General features: G+C 41.7%; 2 protein-coding genes across 15 annotated transcripts in view; both read right to left on the minus strand.

The window, feature by feature from the left end:
* The window catches only part of Cfap99 (cilia and flagella associated protein 99), a 66,890-nt gene continuing 46,636 nt past the window's right edge, over positions 1–20,254 (minus strand). For all 12 annotated transcript variants that reach the window (XM_063273837.1, XM_063273836.1, XM_008770377.4 and 9 more), the window contains 5 exons: positions 13,965–14,122; positions 11,983–12,109; positions 3,225–9,346; positions 2,680–2,728; positions 1–2,188 (listed from right to left, as the gene is read on the minus strand). The gene's annotated coding sequence lies outside the window, so the exon portion shown is untranslated. The remainder of the gene's footprint in view (positions 2,189–2,679; positions 2,729–3,224; positions 9,347–11,982; positions 12,110–13,964; positions 14,123–20,254) is intronic.
* The window catches only part of Rnf4 (ring finger protein 4), a 21,275-nt gene continuing 1,021 nt past the window's right edge, over positions 1–20,254 (minus strand). Inside the window, exons 2-8 of one of the 3 annotated variants that reach the window (NM_019182.2) lie at positions 13,965–14,122; positions 11,983–12,109; positions 9,267–9,346; positions 3,709–3,718; positions 3,225–3,384; positions 2,680–2,728; positions 1,931–2,188 (exon numbers count right to left, since the gene is read on the minus strand). In NM_019182.2, the coding sequence (NP_062055.1) occupies positions 2,039–2,188; positions 2,680–2,728; positions 3,225–3,384; positions 3,709–3,718; positions 9,267–9,346; positions 11,983–12,109; positions 13,965–13,973 (585 nt within the window). In that variant the 5' untranslated portion in view covers positions 13,974–14,122 and the 3' untranslated portion in view covers positions 1,931–2,038. Of the gene's footprint in view, positions 3,385–3,708; positions 3,719–9,254; positions 9,347–11,982; positions 12,110–13,964; positions 14,123–20,254 lie in introns of those variants that run through there. The other 2 variants (XR_010057355.1, XM_063272992.1) reach the window with 2 other exon arrangements.

Consider the following 20,254-nt stretch of genomic DNA (forward strand, 5'->3'; position numbering starts at 1 on the left):
TTGGTTCAAATTGTTTATTTCCATCTTTAATACTAGTCCAAAACAGACTGATACCCATGAGCATAGTTTAAATGTAACAAAGAAAAGAGTTAAACTATATACATTAAGGAAAAAGGAAAGAAAACCTTTTTTTATACCAACCTTTTCCTATTAATGCAGTTTCTGATTAGAACTAAACATGTCTCTTTCTCAATTTAATTTAGGATGAAGTAATAGAACTTTTATGATCAACTTCATAAACTGTCTTTAAGGAGAAAACGAATTTTTAAGTGGGTGTCACCATATTTACCAGTGAACTGGCTGCATGGTTGCCTTGTCTCCTTGAAGTCTGGCTATCATTAGAACTAACAAGATCAAGTCCATGAGGCCCTCGGGGAACTCAATGGCTGTGACATCCAAGGGGAGGGCACATACCATACATCACAATGATGAAAGTTAATGCTCTTACCCTCTGAGTCCATGTAAAAAAACTTATTACTCTCATTCAAACTAACTGAAGTCAAACAGTTAAAAAGTCAGAATGAAGAATAAAACTATTTTCTTTTCACAGAGAGGAGGGACACTCCTTCAGCTCCATTTAAAGTGAATTCTGTGCTGAGTCCCTGCTCCTTCAGAACAGTAAACTGAAAGTCAGTTATTGCTAGCAAAGCTCCAGTGGTCTCTTTCCTACCTCAAAGATGTTCCACACAAAAAGGCTATTGGTTTGACTTGAAGCCCTCTGAGGAAGTAGTGTGGAGGTGGAGGCAGGCTGGCATTCAAAGCCTATCCTATCCTTTATGAGCTACCCTGTCCTGGTGTCCCCAGTGGCAACTGACCACCTTTGCTATCTCCGAGAGCACCAGAGCAGAGATTGTTATGTGGTCCCACTGGGAAGAGGAGGCACCACGCTTTGCTGACCAAAACCTACTGAGCAGTCAAAGTCCAGAGGATCAAAGCTCAACTGGCCAGAAGAGCAGCTTTGGAAATATCTATCTATTCAAGGGGTGTGGGAAAGCCAGGGCAGTGGTAGGTTGAGTAGGGCAAGACCTCTGACACATGGGCAACAGTGACTTAGGCAAAAGCATGTAAGTGAACAGCTGATAAGGCCATTGTTACTGCTACCACCTCCTGGTATCTATGCTTGGGCAGACATTAGGCAGTGGGAACTGAAAAACTGAGGGTTGGAGGGCATTGTAGACAACACAGGACACATCTTAGCAGAAAAGAAAAGACACTCAAATACTTGCTTGTCCTATTAGCTTTGAATGCTCTGTGCCAGGCAAAGAACTTTGGAGCATGGGTAGGGTTCCTGAGAACAGTTGGTGAATAGAGATGGGGTGGGATGGGCACTGCTCCCACAGGCAACACTGGGCTGAGGATACTAGCAGTGCTACATCTTCCAGATTGCTGAAGAGCAAGTGAAGAACAGGCTTTATTGCACTTTCTCATTCTTAGGAAACAGGTTGCCCTGCAGAGTCTCTTGATTTGCAGAAAACACTGCACATCAATGATAAGTTTCAGGCATAATCACAGGTCACCTCTGCTCTCATGGGAAGGAAAACTAAGTCCACCAGCTAGGCTGTTTCACGGGCAGTTTATGTACTGGTATCCTTGGACTAGATGGACTGTCTGGCCAGGTCACTGTTTGGCAGGCAGAATAGCTAACTGGCAGGTGCCTTGGGAATGTTCTGCACCCACAAGAACTGGGGCAAACTTTCCCAACAGGGAAACTTCTTGACCAACACATAAGCTCCACAAAGAGGCTAGAGCCATGATGCTCAACTGCAATATGCCTGACTCCTTTTTTCCAACTCTGGGTTCAGACCACCCAGAGGGGCAGAGATGCTGAGCTGATCTGGGAGGATCCCTGGATCGTGCTCCATAGCATCAAACTGGAGATAACAAAAGGATGTAAGGGGTTGGAAAACAAAAGACCAGTTTACATCAGACATTGATTTTTGAAAGTCTTTTTGAGCTCAGGAAACTGGAGGCAGATACCATGCAGAAAAGCCAGCCCGGTTGTCTGTCCATTGGTCTATCCTGAGCAGTTGTGAACATTTCATATATAAATGGGATGGTACCGTTTATGGTTGATCTTTTTCCTACAAGTTGGGCAAGTGTTAGCATTCTTAAGGGAATCACGGAGGCACTGGCTACAGAAGACGTGGCCACATTCTGTAGAAACAATGAGACGCCCATTCTGCACAATCTAGAAGACATTAAAAGAACAGCCTTTAATAAAGATTTAAAAAAACAAAAAAAAACAAAAAACCAGCCTTAAAGTATCCCCTTTTCTACAAGGAGACCAGTAAAACAAAGGAGCTGGGTTATACCAGAAAAGGCAGAGGCATATACAACAGTCTCATTGGACAGGACTTCGCCAAGTGCAGTAGTACAAAGTGATTATGAGGAACCTCAAAAAAAAGCCAGCAGCGGGGTTGGGGATTTGGCTCAGCGGTAGAGCGCTTGCTTAGCAAGCACAAGGCCCTGTTCGGCCCCCAGCTCCGAAGAAAAAAAAAAAAAAAAAGCCAGCAGCTTCTAGTTAAAGCTGGAGTGGAAACATCAATTTGCACAAGGGCTAAAGATAAAATGTGCCACCACCACCGACACATACACTTGCAAATTAGCCTCATGACAGGTATCAAATTCCACACAATGCACAAATCCTCCAAGTTCTTTTGAGTGAAGTAGGTTGCTTACCTCAGAGTATCCATCCATGCAGATCGGACAACTGACGGTGCCCGAGGGCCTAAAATCACAATGCTTTGCATCAGTTTCTAAGTAAAGTACTCAATTATACCCTGTAAAGCAACTTCAAATACACAGTCTATATCTTCTACCAAATCTCTCATTTTTGCTGAGTTAGGACAGGCACCCAAAAAACAAAGGTAAAGTAACTGTAGGTTTGGGCTCCAACGGCCATTGAAAAAGGGAATGAGAGAAGGTCTAAATAAAAGATGTGGTTAAGTAGGCTTGCCCACCTCTTTTACTTCCAGCACTGTTGCTAGTGGCACCTGTAACACCTTATAGCCACCCCCATCTGTGACAACCTGGTAACTGTGGATACGTCTGGCTCCTGCTCTATCTACCAACTGTCTATCCTGAGCAGACAGCTGAGCCCAACCCTGTATTCCCAATGTGCTCACCTGCTTGGAAGATTGTGCTCTGGAGCAAGAGCTAACATACCTGTTTGCATATGCAGTAACCCTGGCCTCTACCCAACACAGTAACACAGAGCACTTTACCTAAGTCCAGTAGTTCCTTCATCCTTGGTGCTTCGAGGAGTATGGGTAGTCACGTATACATCTTTGTCCTTAGACAGTTCTTCATCATCACTGCTCACCACACAGCTGTCAGCATGGTCTTGGCGCAACCTCCTCCCATTTCTCCTTGGCCTTCTCCTTTCTAAGGAAAAAGTCACATTTTCAGCCACCTTCACCTAATCCCATTTACTCTTATGCCTCTGAAGACCTTCTCTCCCCTTGAGCTCTCCAGAGAGAAACTGCTACATAGTAGCTCTGCCCTCAGGTCCTATCAAGGCATAGAGGCCCATCATCACTTGCCTTCTTAGAATAAAGCTCAGCCCCTGGTAGCATGGCAGAGATTGTCAGTAAAACAGCAAGTCTGACCAAAGGCATCTTCCTGCCGAAAGGTCTTGGAAGGACAGCCTGCAATGCTATGGCATTTATTCATAACAACCCAGAGAAAAAAGAAATTAAACCAGCTTACCTTCAACAATCTGAAGATGGAGGGCAGGGGAGGGAAAAAGAGAAGAGTGTGTTATAAACATTCTGACATTTTCTCTGATAAAACACACCTTGCATCTAGTATATATGTATGGCTTCCCAGTGCTCCCTTACTCCCAGGGAAGGGAGATGATGTACGTGTACTTCTACAGACCACCTATAGACATCTCCAGGTCAGTGCATCTGTGAGTCAACATGCCTCTCTGAGAATAATCAGCAAAGCTCATTGCTACCAACAGACAATAACAGCCTTTGGAGAAGGATTTGTGCTATTAACATCATAAAAGATCAATTAGGTATTATCGTGAGTCAGCCTTTTGTTAACAAGAACTAGACAAACACTTGTTAGGTAGCTCAGAACACACATTAATGTAGCCAAAGATGATCTTGGTTTCAGACCCAACTTTGCCTTTCACCAAGTGCTGGATTTGAGGTGTGTACCACCACATTCAGTTTTTACACTGACAATTTCTACCAATTCAACTCAGATTACTGCCACATTCTAGAAAAGGAGAACATTCAAGTCATGGGAGGAATGGCTGTAAGTTTTTCCTTTTCACCATACAGGATGCAGCACTTCTGAAAAGCACAAAACATGAGTCCCCTAGTGTCCATCCAACCCTGTGTCACTCCGTCATACCCTTCATCTGGACTCCTTTGCAGCAAAACTGTTGGCCTTAACTGGCTGTGGTGGTGCAAGGCTTCTTAATACTTTTAACACTACCACTTAGGAGGCAGAGGCAAGTGGATAGGAGTTCAAGGCCAGTCTGGTCTATATACCAAGTTCCAAGGCAGCCAGGACTACAGAGAAACCCTGTCTCAAAGTCCCAAGGTCAGTTCCCACCTTCCACATTTTATCTGAAGGACTCAGCTCAGAGAAAGGTAGCCCACACCACCGTCTCCTTAAGCCCAAAGATTCTAGTACAGGGGTGAACTCTGCTGCCTGCTCTTCAGTCTAGAGCAGCACATATAAAAGCTCACCTGGTAGGCTGATATTAGTAAGTCCTAAGTTATTTCAGAATCAAGTCTGGAGCTTCTTCTAGGCTTTTTAATACCAACTCACCACCCGTCTACACACACGTGCACGCGCATACACAGTTATTGCTGTTTGGTTAAACTAAATATAATGGCCAATCACAAACAGAAATCAAGAGTAAGGTAAGAGTGGCAAGCACCAGAAATGCCAGCACTGGGAAGCAAAGACAGAAGGCCCAGGAGACAGCTAAAGGGAATTTTTTCTTTTTTTTTGGTTCTTTTTTTCGGAGCTGGGGACCGAACCCAGGGCCTTGCGCCTCCTAGGTAAGCGCTCTACCACTGAGCTAAATCCCCAGCCCCAGCTAAAGGGAATTTAAACATAGGTTACATGAGACACCCTCAAAACAAACAAAAAAACTAGATTAAAAAAATCCTCTCGGGGCTGGAGAGATGGCTCAGCAGTTAAGAGCACTGACTGCTCTTCCAGAGGTCCTGAGTTCAAATCCTAGCAACCACATGGTGGCTCACAACCATTTGTAATGAGGTCAGATGCCCTCTTCTGGTATATCTGAAGACAGTGACAATGTACTTATATATAATAAATAAATCTTTAAAAAAAAAAATCCTCTCTCTGCTCCTGAAGACTAAAGATGGTGACTGGAAATGTGGAGACAGTTTCATCACTAGGGTAAAAGTCCCTAGAAAACTATAGGCTGGCACAATGGAAGTCTTCCCAAAGTCTCTTCTAAGGCCCCAAAAAGGGAAGATCTAGCAACAGTGTTGGTATGCCCAGAATCTGGTTAGTAGAGCCACTGTTGCCCAGGGTAGATTACTGACTAGAGCAGATATACTGCAAAGAACACTACATTCTCAGTTCCCTAGGAGCTATGGTATACAAACTGATTCTCAATACTATGTAAGAGTCAGAAGAATTTCAGTGCTAGGCTGTGCTCAATTCAGGGCCAGACCTGGACTCTGAGCCATCAATCAGGAATATATGCTCTACTATCTCTAGGACCAGGAAGCTGTGGTTAGGCAGCCACCACTATACCTCAAAAGTGTCCAATGCTGTAAATCCCCCCAATCTCCTAGGATAGCACAATGCTTGCTAGGCATGGGAGAATAAAGCAAGGCAAAGAGTTAGCAGGGTATCAGGGATGTTTAATGGAAGAGAGATGAACAAGTACAACACAAACTTGGAACTCTGACCTACTAAGGGGCCTTTAAAAGAAGAAAAAGTCACTATACATGGACTGACCCTGGACTCTGACCTCATAGGTAGCAATGAATATCCTAGTAAGAGCACCAGTGGAAGGGGAAGCCCTGGGTCCTGCTAAGACTGAACCCTCAGTGAACTAGATTTTTGGGGAGAGGATGGGGAGGGGAACACCCATAATGAAGGGGAGGGATTAGGGGGATGTTTGCCCAGAAACCGGGAAAGGGAATAACACTTGAAATGTAAGAAATACTCAAGTTAATAATAATAATAATAAGAAGAAGAAGAAGAAGGAGGAGGAGGAGGAGGAGGAGGAGGAGGAGGAGGAGAAGAAGAAGAAGAAGAAGAAGAAGAAGAAGAAGAAGAAGAGAAGAAGAAGAAGAAGAAGAAGAAGAAGAAGAAGAAGAAGAAGAAGAAGAAGAAGAAGAAGAAGAAGAAGAAGAAGAAGAAGAAGAAGAAGAAGTCGTCAGGTGGGGTGTGCCAGTTTAAACATGGAAAATTAAAACTCTTCATCAAGGGGTTGGGAGTTTAGCTCAGTTGTAGAGTGCTTGCCTAGCAAGTGCAAGGCCCTGGGTTCGGTCCCTAGCTCCGAAACGAAACAAAAAACACGACAAAAAACAAAAACAAAAAAAAACCCTCTTCATCAAGACAAAAAAAAAAATCTGTTGATAATTTTTTTCCCTTTCATGTTCAAATGGAAAACCACACTAATTTATAGTGACAAGCCAGGTAAGATTTCTGTGTTGCATTTTGGGCTCTATATTACTGTTAAGGTCCTGGTCTAAGGTGGCCTCCTTAGGGAGAGCAATGGCCATCTCTGGCTAGGAGAAATAAAGGCCACAGAGACACCCAGTATTGTTGGAATGAGTGAACCAAATTAACGTGTAAAGAATGGATATCAGCCCAAATTGGGGGTGGAGATATATTAATATTTATTTTCTGTCAGAGTATTCTATCTATCTGGTGCCAGAAGATGGCACCAGATCTCATTATAGATGATTGTGACCTACCTAAGTGGTTGCTGGAAATTGAACTCAGGACCTTTGGAAGAATAGTCAGTGGTGCTCTTAACTGCTGACCCATCTCTCCAGCCCAAGGGGCATATTTTTATGTATATGCAACCTGAAGTGAATTGGCTAATTGTACTAAGATGTTACTATCACTGTCAAGTGTCCGGATACTTTTGCCAGTTCACTGTCAAGTGTCCGGATACTTTTGCCAGTGTTATAATAGTAATCAGTGTTTGTACAGGAGGCACATTTTTTGTGTGCTCATTACACTGTTGTACGTTAGAGTTTTCTAAACTAAGCTCAGTGAAAAAGCACTTTCATGGCGTGTATGGATCCCCAATTCAACTTCCAGTTGCTATGATGAGACTCTCAATGCAACTATTTATTCATTTCTTTTAACTTTTTGGGGTTTTGGACTCCTTTAGAGTTGGAACAGCACAAAAGGAATCTGCTTTCAGGGTTCAGGATATGTTGAAAATTTCCCCCAAATTGTGTTCAAGAATTCCTATCCCAGAGATACACCAAGGCTCAATCAGTGCACTCAACTTGTCTGCTCTAATAGTTTTTGGTACTATCAGCAAGTTCATCTAAATGACCTCCCTCTTACTGTGCTTCAGTAGGAGTCTAAAGACAGTACAGGATACCTCACAAATATGGCTATCTAGGCCTTTAGTTAATATTAGTAATTTAATCAATTTAATGGCCTCTGATAAAATCATTATAATCAACAAATGGAGAGTGATTGGAAAAAAAGAGCTGTGAAATCCATGCAATTCTTTTATGTCTGAAACAAACACTAGGAAATTTCTGTAATAAATCCAAGAGTAAATAAATCAGAAAAACCCAAGCCTCCTGTCTTCACACTACTGCCATTTGGCATTAACATGTACTCCTGTCCGTTAGGTCACTGTCTGCAAAGTTCCCTCACCCCACTCTTCCTACCCCAGGCTCATTCGAGGACTCCTCTGCTCATATCTGTCCTTATAAATGGAAAGGTAGGAAAGCCAAGGAAGAAACCTGTGCAGCAAAAGCAGTCCAGAGGAAGGTACAAAAGGGAAAATACTGATCTGCCCCCTAGAAGGTAACTACTTTCTTGGAAGTAGATCCCTCCCCAGCTCCCTTGTCAGGACCTAGCCAGGTACATGATCAACATTCAAGAAAAGAGATTTGGAAAAAAAAAAAGAGAGAGAGATTTGGAGCTTTCTGAGCCCTTTCCCAGTTCACCAGCTCCTTCCTATCCTTGAGAATATTTTTTTAAAAGATTTATTTATTTTTATATGAGTACACTCTAGCCATCCACAGACACACCAAAAGAGGGCATCAGATCCCATTACAGATGGTTGTGAGCCACCATGTGGTTGCTGGGAATTGAACTCAGGACCTCTGGAAGAACAGCCAGTACTCTTAACCACTGAGCCATCTCTCCAGCCCGAGAATGTTTTTCCTCAATAAACTGTATCTATTTCTATTACTTTGAGATGGGAAAAAGAGGAAGAAAAAGGATTTGGTGCCACTTTCCAGCATTATTCAGCAAATGGAGTGTAGGGAACTCTATGGAATTGACAAGGAATAAAGTAAGAGTCAATGTATAGTTTTGTTGTAGAGGTGGCCACTTAACTTGTTCTTGTTTTGTTCGACAGTTCTAGTCCACTTTCAGGGAAGTCATTGATTACATGGGAGTCAATGTCCCTTAAATTCACCATAGACTTTGTGAGAATACCAGGGATATTAGTACAACTTAGTGATTTCTAACTAAAACCACACCATCTCTTCCGTGGAAGCGCTATAGCATCAATGTTCTTTTCTTTTCCCCCTTTGGAGACAATGTTTAACCACATAAGCCAGAAACTCTGCCCCTCAAAAGTTCAGATCACAGGCATGTACCACAAGACCTGGTTATTTACCCTTTCAACTTGTTTTTTTTTGAGACAGGGTTTCTCTTTGTAGCCCTGGCTATCCTGGACCTCTAGACCAGTGTGGTCTCAGAACTGTTTGCCTCTGCTTCTCAAGTGCTAAGATTAAAGACATGGGTCACCATGCACCTGGCTTTTCTGTGTTATCTTTTTAAAAAACATTTATTTGTTTATATGAGTACACTATGGTTGTCTTCAGACACACCAGAAGAGGGCATCAGATCTTATTACAGATGGCTGTGAGCCACCATGTGGTTGCTAAGGAATTGAACTCAGGACTCTTGAAGAGTAGAGTACTCAGTGTTCTGAACCTCTGAGCCATCTCTATAGCCCCTTTCACAATCTTTCCAACCCTGACCAGTGTCCCAGACATCAAATGGGCCTAGAACTCCTATCCAAACCAGCCAACTCTCACCCAAATGCTTACCACAACAGAGTCATTGTGAGTCAGGTCCACAACCACAGGCTCTAAAGATTCACAGGTGAGGTCCACGATTTCATCTCCAACTTCAAAATAAAGCAAAATATTAGGATAGTAAGGCTGTACTCTGTAGGCGTGGTTGGTATTACACAGTATAGACTTGTGTCAGAGTATAAAAACCCTGACCCAAAAAAAAAACAAAAAAAAAAAAAAACAAAAACCAAAAAACAAAAAACTAACCCCCTCTCAAAAATGATATTGAAAAAATGCCCCTCTAGCATTTTGCTAAGTGGGCTGCATGAATTGTAGAAGTCCTAGAGGTGTCACCCAACAAAGTAGTTCTGTCCCACCTGCAGTCATGCCAGGCGCCACCACAATTTCATTAATTAGGGAGGGCATGCAAAAAAGCTTAAGTATTTTTCTTCCTGATTGCCAGTAACATTAAAAAATATGAGGTTTAGAATTTTATCCACAGTATGGGTCTAACACAGAAACTTGTTTTATCTGCTTCTATTGAATTTCCCAGTGTTAGTTGTGGTGGCACACATTGTAATGCCAGCACCCGACAGGCAGATCTGTTTGACTTCAAGGACAGCTTGGTCTACACATAGCAAGGTCCAGACTACTGAAGGCTATGTAGTTACAGTAAAGACTGTCTGTCTGCCTGCTTCTTCCCCACACTCCATACCTATATACACACAGATATTCAATGCTCTTTAGACCAATTACCTCTCACTCTTCACGAAAAGGAATGGCTGCTACTTAATGATCATAATTTATGGGTCCATAAACTTATGGGTCTTTTCTTTTTCAAGACAGGGATTCTCTTGTGTAGTCCTGGCAATCCTCGAACTCAAAGAGATCCACCTGCCTCTGACTCCTGAGTGCTGGGATTAAAAGTTTGCACCACCACCCAGCTATAAGCCATTCTTTTTTTGGCAGATACAACTGGCTCTTCCAAAAGGTACCAACAGGCAGCTTGTGAATACCATCTTGCAAAGGTGACAGGACTGCCAACAGTATGACAAATGCCACCTTGGAAGCAGCTGCAAGTCCTGACATTGAGTCCATGTTTGTGTTCAGTGTCACAGTAAGAGAAAGGGACCTCCTTTGGGTATAGAGGTCCAGAGTCCTAATCTGTAGGTAAAGAGTGAAGATTTTGAGGAATTCACTGTAAGAAGTGAAACTGAATCCAAACAGAAAATGAACACTACCCTGGGAAGTCCAGGAAACCCATCTTACATGAAGTAGCTTCTTTTTAACTCTAAGATCACTGAAATCAAGTTCCTATTCCCTTAATCATTTTTCTCTTTGCAGTGCTAAGGACTGAACAAAGGTCTTGTGCATGAAAGATATGCTGTACATTACTAGGCTATGCCTGTAGCCCGCTGCTACATGAGTTATAAAAAAACAACAGAGCAAAAGGGTTTGATCCAAGCCACCTGACACTTCTGAGAAAGCACAAGAAAATCCAATCTGGCCTCTGCCTAAACCAAGCTTTAACAATGATAGCTGCTGACAAGTTTGTCTTTATAAGTTTTCTCTTAATGAAACCTAGGGCTGGAGAGATGACTCTGAGGTAAAGAGCACTGAATGCTCCTTCAGAGGTCCTGAGTTCAATTCCCAGAAACCACATGGTGGCTTACCACCATCTGTAACAGGATCTCATACCCTCTTCTCCTGTGTCTGAAGACAGCTACAGTGTACCCACATACATGATATAAATAAATCTTAAAAAAAAAAAGGGGGGGCTGGGGATTTAGCTCAGTGGTAGAGCACTTACCTAGGAAGCGCAAGGCCCTGGGTTCGGTCCCCAGCTCCGAAAAAAAGAACCAAAAAAAAAAAAAAAAAAAAAAAAAAAAAGAAAAGAAAAGAAAAGAAAACAAAGTCCAAAAGAGGAAACTCTCAAGTATTTCACCAAGCTAAGCAGGGTGAAGTTCATGAGCCAAGTGACTGCTTCAAAACCCATTAAGATACCACAATACCTTACTCATTGTTGCTGTAAGCAGTGAATAGTAAGTCAGTCTTAAGACACGCACATAAAGGGCTGGAGAGATGGCTCAGCGGTTAAGAGCACCCGACTGCTCTTCCAGAGGTCATGAGTTCAAGTCCCAGCAACCACATGGTGGCTCACAACCATCTGTAATGAGGTCTGATGCCCTCTTCTGGTGTATCTGAAGACAGCTACAGTGTACTTATATATAATAAATAAATAAATCTTAAAAAAAAAAAAAAAAGACACGCACATAAAGAAAGTACAAGAGTTTCCAACAGCTAGCATTTGTAGCATACAATCTGTCATACATGGTCCCAAAGGCTTTGTGGTACAAATTCAACTTGCCATATATACTAACATCATTCCCGACATCAGTTCCAGGGAATATAATGTTTCTTCTGACCTCCATAGGCACCAGGGACACATGTAGGGAAGACATAGAAGCTAAACACTCATACATATAACATGGACAGAAAAAAAGGTGTGGGGGCTGGGGATTTAGCTCAGTGGTAGAGCGCTTGCCTAGGAAGCGCAAGGCCCTGGTTCGGTCCCCAGCTTGGGGAAAAAAAAGAACCAAAAAAAAAAAAAAAAAAAAAAAAAAAGTGTGACTTCCCCTAAGGCCTCAAGTTGGCATTAGCATAAGCTGGTCCAATTCCCATGCATGTCCACTATATCGCACCATGCCCACTTGTCAACATTACAGTCTAGTGTTTCTGGCTCTCTTACCGGTTTCCACAAGTTCTATGGGTTCTGCTTCCAAGGAAATCTCAGGGGTTGAAGTTGTTTCCCGAGTTCGCTTCTGGGTTTGTCTAGAATTCACAGCTCCACCACGCCGCTTTCTTTGAGGATTTCTCTAAGGTCATCAAGGGAGAAGGAAGCAGTCGCATCAGCCCCAGATTTGACGGGGTTTCAGGAAGAATAAAAAACAGGGGAACGGTCCAACTTGGTTGCCCTCTTACTTGTCTGTGTCTGCCCACACAAGCATGCACACCCACCCACACAGGAGGTGTAATTTATCTTTATAAAACCTGTGGTACTTATTCTATCCTGAGTTCAGGTACTTGCTGGTTTATGTCAGTCTCCCCTCAGCTTTCTTGTATCTCTTATACTATCACTATTTCCCAAAATTCTTTCTCTTCCTGCCAGTGTCCCACTTCCTATGTCCTGCCTCAGCTCATTGGCCATCGGCTTTTTTTTTCCCCTTCTTTCTTTTTTTTTTTTTTGGAGCCGAGGACCGAACCCAGGGCCTTGTGCTTTCTAGGCAAGCGCTCTACCACTGACCTAAATCCCCAACCCTGGCCATCGGCCTTTTTTATCAACAAATAATGTTTGTAAGAAATTCTGAAGAAGGGGCTGGGGATTTAGCTCAGTGGTAGAGCGCTTACCTAGGAAGCGCAAGGCCCTGGGTTCGGTCCCCAGCTCCGGAAAAAAAAAAAAAAAAAGAAATTCTGTAACCATGCATGGCTAAATTCACTATTTAAAAAAAAAAAAAAAAAAACATTTATCATGTGCATGCATGTACTTGTGGCTACTATGCACATACAACAGAGGACAACTTTCAGCAATCAATTTTCTCCTTCTACCATGTGGGGCATGGAGTAAAACTCAGGTTGTTAGGCTTTTCAGTAAGCCCCTTAACTTGATTACCACCTTTCCACGCCATAACTAATTAATATATGTAATATATAAAAATAAAAATAGCTTTTACTTTAATAAGTTTAATAAACTTAGTAAAGTTACATTTATACCAAATTATTTAGAATAAGCAGAATTTGTTAACAAATACTGGATCTGCATGCACATCTATGTCAATACCTGAACCCAAGTGAATCCAGACTGTACCTGCCTTACACCGAACCAAGGATGATGATAAGTGAACCAAGGATGATCAAAAGTGAAAAATCATTCTTTAATTAAAAAAATTTTAAGTTGGGCTAGAGAGATGGCTCAGTGGTTAAGAGCACTGACTACTCTTCCAGAGATCCTGAGTTCAAATCCTAGCAATCACATGGTGGCTCACAACGACCTGTGATGGGATCAGATGCCCTCTTCAGGTGTGTATATACAGTAGACTTATATACAATAAATAAATCTTTAAAAAAATTGTTTTATTATACATATACAAGTATTTTGCCTGTATGTACATATCTATGTACCACTTGAAAACCAGAAGGGGTTATTATCTCCTGAACTGGTGTTACAGATAATTCGGAGCAGACATGTGAGTGCTGGGAATTGAATCCAGGTCCCATGGAGAAGCAGCAAGCGCAGTATGAGCCAGCCCCCTAGACCCAGTTTCTGATCGTTGTAAATAGTAGTTAATACATTTATAAAGGATAAAGTCTGATCTCAGTGAATTCTTGAATTTGGCCTTGAACTTAAAATTCTGATCTTGCCTCAATTAATCAATAGATTATAGGTTTATTTACCATCTACTTAGATTATAGACAAGTGTATATCTCAACACAGATTTTTCAGTTATGCTGGGAAATGTAATCAGGGCTTTGTGCTAAGCAACAGAGACACATCCTCGGGTGTTTTCATTTATTTTTAGAGACAGAGCACTGTGCAATTCAGACTGTCATCAACTTCCAGTCTTTGTAGTTCAACTTCCCAATGTCTAGAATTCGAGACCGGTACTATCTTTAATATGCTGTAAGGGAACAAGGTAGTTACTGTTGGTAATAAAATATATGAAGAAAACTTACTGTACTCATTGTGCTCTCTGGCTTCAATCCACAGAATAGGAAGTGATCTACACCAAGGTTTATGGTGTGGTAGAATGTTCTCAATCTCTCATGCCCACTGAATACTCATCCTGTGGTTCACAATTTGGAGCCAACTAGATGTTCAGAATGTCTAAATTCTGAAAAACAAAAGATACCAACTTGATAAATGTTGCTATTTGTACTGTTGAAAAAACTCACATATATACATACACCATACACAATTTACCAGTTTTTTTCTGCTACCTGGATGCTTTCCTGAACATTTTATTTAATTTGTATCCTTACCCTACATTCATTTTAGAAGGAAGATATTGTTGAATATAGAATTATGTAATCCCAAAGTATACAACCCAAACTATCATAGCATCTTCTGCTCAAGCTCCTTTTAAGTGCTTGGGATTGAATGGAAGGCTTCCTGTATTCTAACACTGAGCTATATACTCCTGTATTCCCTCCAGGCCTCCTTTTTCTAGTTGCTTCAAATGTAGTAAAAGTATTGTGGTTAACTCCAGGAGCTTAAAGACAAGTAAGTTTTAGGTGCTTAACTGGAATACACCAGCTCCTTAGCAACCAGGAAAGGGACTAGAGCTTCCTAAGCCAATCAGTCTCCCATGACTTCACCATCCTCCCAAGGACCTGAGGGGCTAAGATGCAGTAAATTTTTGCAAGTTTCCCAACAGACTATTCAGACCATAGTAATTGCTAGATTCCAGTGTACATTATCCTTCTCATCTTAGGAAGTTTCTTACATATGAGTGACCATCTATGAAATGTATCCCTCACCCCGCATAAATTTTCTCACAGGCATTATCTTATTTCAGAAGAATATAACAAAAATATCTTGACAATGAATGAGCTAAAAAGGAAAGGAAAGCCTCATGGATTAGAGGACTTGCGGTGAAAGGAAGAGGAAGGACTTGAGTTAAACTTCTACAATACCCACATAAAAGCCAGACATGGCACCATACCTGTAACCTCAGTGCCCAGCCACCTCAGTTCAAAAAACACTTCAGATTTAGTAAGACTTCAGATTTAGTTTCAAAAAAGGTGAAGGGCAACATAGGAAGACTGTCCTCCTTTGGCCTCTACATGGGCAAAATACAAAACACACACTGTGCATGCAAAAGGGAAAAAAGAGCTGTTTGCTGAGTGCTGAGAAATAATGGGACACACATATTTTGACTGTTCCATTAGCCTCTTGATTCACTCTATGATATTTAGGCTTCTAAGACTGGCTACTACGCATTGCCCTAACCTGTATGCTTCTTACCAATCTGAGACCAAGTCTCCTAAAAACCCACTAAAGCTTCGCTAGGAGCTTTCCTCAAGTCTTTTCATACTCCACATTACTGGTGACCATACCAGTTACATTCCAAATCTGTTTTTTTTCTTCAGAGATAACCAAAGCCAAGTCTGAGAACTCTATGACAGAAACCAGTCTTTGAGAATCTAACTAGAGAATCCAGGCAGAAAGGGGCATCCATTACATCAATCTGAAGATGTAGAAAGGAAGTGTGAATTCAGAGGTTATATCAGAATATCCTCACCAACTGCAAAGGGTTGGGGGTATCAGAATATTGATAACCAATAAATACCAGAACCCACATTTTTTGTTTTCTGGGATTTTTCCCCCATCTTTCAGTGGTGATGGAATGTAGCCCACAGCTTTAGTCCTACTCCATCTCTGAGTTACCTTCCTAATTTCCAAGAAGCTAAACGTATAAGTGTGTATATGTGTGTGTATACAGGTTTTTGGTTTTTTTTTTTTTGATTCTTTTTTTTTTCAGAGCTGGGGACCGAACCCAGGGCCTTGCGCTTCCTAGGCAAGCGCTCTACCACTGAGCTAAATCCCCAACCCCGGTTTTTGGTTTTTTAAAAATGTTTCTTTGTACCCCTGTTTGTCCTGGAACTGGAAGAGATCTACCTACATATGTCTCCAGAGGTCTGATTAAAGGTGTGTGTCATCATGCCTGGCAGAGAACCTATACAACTGTTATGCTGAGACCAAAATTAGAAGTATCATAGAAGAAAACTGTAACATGGAAATTTAGTGTCAGGGAACTCTTAATTCCTTTCTTCCAACAATCTTCCAGCACAATGAACTCAACAAGAGCCCCACCATCCTTTGGGGCAAAGGAAGCCCTCAATGTGACAGGACTTATCTACTTTCCACCTCCCTAGTATTTTGCATATTAACAGAAGCTATGATAATTGTATGAGGGCAAATTCCTTTGAGAGTGAGTATCCTTACCATTAAAAGATCTATAGAACACTGACCACTCCGGGGGAAAGGACAGACAGCCAGGCATTTCCAAACCTCTAAGAATGAGAAACATTCGGGCTGGAGAGATGGCTCAGAGGTTAAGAGCGCTGTCTGCTCTTCCAGAGGTCCTGAGTTCAATTCCCAGCAACCACATGGTGGCTCACAACCACTTATAATCAGGTCTGGTGCCCTCTTCCGGCCTGCAGGAATACACGCAGGCAGAAAGCTGTATGATGTATACATAATAAATAAATTTATTAAAAAAAAAAAAAAAGAATGAGAAACATTCATTCAAAGGTACCCAGCTGTTCAGTCCAGGAGAGTGATTCCATAAAACCAGTAAGGCAAAGAATGTTGTTAAATATACCTATAATCCTCAAATTTGGAAGAATGAACCAGAAAGATTAAGATAGAGACCAGCCTGGAATCTTACATAGCAAACCTTAAACAAAACAAAGGGGTTGGGGATTTAGCTCAGTGATAGAGCACTTGCCTAGCAAGCGCAAGGCCCTGGGTTCAGTCCCCAGCTCTGGAAAAAAAGAAAAAGAAAGAAAACAACAACAACAACAAAACAAAAAGAAAAACAAAAACAAAATATCACAAAACCAAGAGATAGCAAACTAAATCAGTTTAGACCAAAAACTAAAACCAAAACCTCCAGAATGTTACAAATATTGTATGTGAGGAATTCAGGCAGAATGTCCCTGGAAAATTGAAGAGAATCAGAATAAGGTAGAGATTCAGAATGAGTGAAAATTAGGAACAAAAACCTCAAGTTGCTTGTTTTCTCTCACTTCCAACAGGTAATCTACATTCTCTATTGGCTGTCTCCTGCTGCCACTTGTTCTCATTTTCACAAGGTAATAAATAGGGTTACAATATTCAGCTATTAACAGTTCCTTATAAAAACATAGTATTACAGGCCCAATACTCAACAACTTGGCCAATGACTTTTAAAAACATGTAGTAGTGGGGTTGGGGATTTAGCTCAGCGGTAGAGCGCTTGCCTAGCAAGCGCAAGGCCCTGGGTTCGGTCCTCAGCTCCGGAAAAAAAAGAAAAGAAAGAAAAAAAAATGTAGTAGTACCCTTCTCCAAATGTCATCTGGCTAACAAAATTAACTATGATACTGTCAGCTTTGCTTGTGGGATTGAGTCTTAGATGGTCTCCCACATTCAAGTTATTGTGAAACCTGCATAACCCTGGCTCTAAAACAAAGCAACAGAAGTACCTTATGTAACTCAGTTTAGCTTGGAGTAACTTTCTGATTTTTCCTTCTATTTTTCAATGAAGCTGTGAATAGAAACAACTTCCTACTTCTCCCTATTGTATCAACACCACTAAAACAAACATGATTCCAAACATGTCTGTATGTCACTTTCCAGTATCCAGTGAGTAGGTATCACTCATTCACTCAGGGATCTTTTCCAAGACAGTGCTTTACATAGTGGAGGCAGGCAGGTCTCAAAGTTTGAGGCCAGTCAGGAATACACAGTTGAGGTCCTATCTCAGAATAATAAATTTAAAAACTATCATATGGGGGGCTGGAGAGATGGTTCAGTGGTTAAGAGCACTGACAGCTCTTCCAGAGGTCCTGAGTTCAATTCCCAGGAACCACATGGTGGCTCCCAACCATCTGTTATGGGATCTGATGCCCTCTTCTTGTGTGTCTGAAGACAGCAACAGTGTGTGTGTGTGTCTGTGTGTGTGTGTGTCTGTGTGTGTGTGTGTCTGTGTGTGTGTGTGTCTGTGTGTGTGTGTGTCTGTGTGTGTGTGTGTGCGCGCGCGCACTTAAAACCAACCATATGGGCACACATAGTATATATATGTGCCATATAGTGTGTGTAATGTAAAACTCAGAGGATAACTGTGGATTTAGTTCTTCCATCCACCTTTACATAGTGCAATGGCTATTCTTGGCTGTCAACTTGACTACATATGGAATTACAAAACCCAAATGTCTGGGTATGCCTGCAAGGAATCTTTTTCTTTTTGAGACAGCGTTTCTCTGTGTAGCTCTAGCTATCCTGAATTCCCTCAGTAGACCATACTATACTGGCCTCAAACTCAAGAGATCCACCTGCTTCTGCCTCCCAAGTGCTTGGGATTAAAGGCCTGCACCACCACTGTCCATCCATATCTCTAATCAAATACTCCACTGCATTTAGTATACTTGTCAAAACCAAAAAATAAGGTTGTGTTTTTCTTAATGAAACTGCATTTAAATTATGTTGCTCATTAGATGCTTTGAAGAGATAGCAAGTTAACTGGGGAGAAATGGCAGGAAAGGTATTTTAATTTGAACCTAGGGCTTAACACATGCTAATACGTGAACTATCACTGAGCTACATATCTCCATTATATAAGAATCTGAGTTCAGATTCCAATATACAAATGCTTAGGCACAGCAGAGTGCTCACCTGTAAACCCTACTGAGTGAGTGTGTTTGTTGGGGAGATGGGGTAGACAGGAAGCCTAAGGCCTAGAGACCTGGTCTCTGGAGGCATATGTACCCCACACCCACAGAGAGGAGAGTGAGGCTAACTCACTTGCCCAGAACTCATTCCTCAGCCCAGTTATTTGTGATCCTCTTGCCTCAGCTTCTTGAATAGACAGGATTACAAGCATTAGCCACCAGTTTGGCTATACTTTATTTCTTGAGGGATATGAAGAGTTTCAGATCTGGGGGGGGGGGGGATGGATTCTTTCAATATATGTAAAATTATAGTCTCTATCAGGAAACAAAGAGGCAAGGTAGTAAGATTCTTACAGGCTCTGATGCTATATAATCCCATGATCTCAGTTACACCAGAAGCTGAGTCAGGAGGACTGCCAAATTCAAAGCCTGCCAGGATTATCAAAGAAGTTCAAGGACAGCCTAGGTAACTTAGGGAAATGCTATCTATCTCAAAAAGTAAAATGAGGAGTTGGTTTACCATACATAGCAGGTAAAACATTTGCTATATAGAGACCTGATAAATTAATTGAAACCGAAGTAATCTCATAAAAAAACAGAAAGAGGGGGTTGGGGATTTAGCTCAGTGGTAGAGCGCTTGCCTAGGAAGCGCAAGGCCCTGGGTTCGGTCCCCAGCTCCGAAAAAAAGAACCAAAAAAAAAAAAAAAAAAAAAAAAAAAAACAAACCAGAAAGAGTAGACTTAGCAAGTTGTCTTCTCACCACCAAACACACATCAAGGCACACGGGTGCTCACATCATATACACACATCAGTATTGGCAATGAATACAAAGAGGGCCAGAGATGTAACTCAGCAGTAGAGGAGCTGCCTAACATGCATCAAGCTCTATGTTCAATCTCCAGTCCCAACAAAACAATACCCCTTGACTGTTCAGGAATGAAATAAACATACTCACCAAGAAATCAACTTTCCTTAGGGGAAAAACAAAACAACCAAATAAGCAAGGAAACAAACAAAACCAGAACTGTTTTTGCAATGGGAGTCTCGGAGTAGCCCAGGCTAGCCTCGATTCCACATAGAACCCAACAAGAATGACCTTAGATTCCTGATTCTACTTCCCCTACCTCTGAAAGGCTGGAATCACAAGCACTCTTCAAAGTATTTAGAAAATTGTTATAAGAGGTCCCCTGATAGAAAAAAAAAAAAACTCATTATTTGAGAACTGTAAAAAATGTAGTCAACCGTGTCTTTAATCCCAGCACTTGGGAACCAGAGGCAGGGGGATTTCTGAGTTTGAGGCCAGCCAGGTCTACAGAGTGAGTTCCATGACAACCAGGGCTACACATAGAAACCCTGTCTGGAAAAGCCCCCACCCAAAAAGTGATTAGCACTGTTTAAAAATGAGGCTTTTTAGAAAATTATAGCTGCGGGCTCAAGTATAAATACAAAGGTTAAGCAAGACGACTTTGCACTCATTTCATATCGAACTCACACGTACACCGGATCCCAAGTGTTTTCTCCATCCATTAAAAAGAAAAAGCACCAGGTGTGTGTAGGGTCTGGGTTGGAGAAGTTCCCTCTCACTATTGTCA

This window comes from Rattus norvegicus, chromosome 14 (assembly GCF_036323735.1).
Source record: "Rattus norvegicus strain BN/NHsdMcwi chromosome 14, GRCr8, whole genome shotgun sequence".
Classification (NCBI taxonomy): Eukaryota; Metazoa; Chordata; class Mammalia; order Rodentia; family Muridae; genus Rattus; species Rattus norvegicus.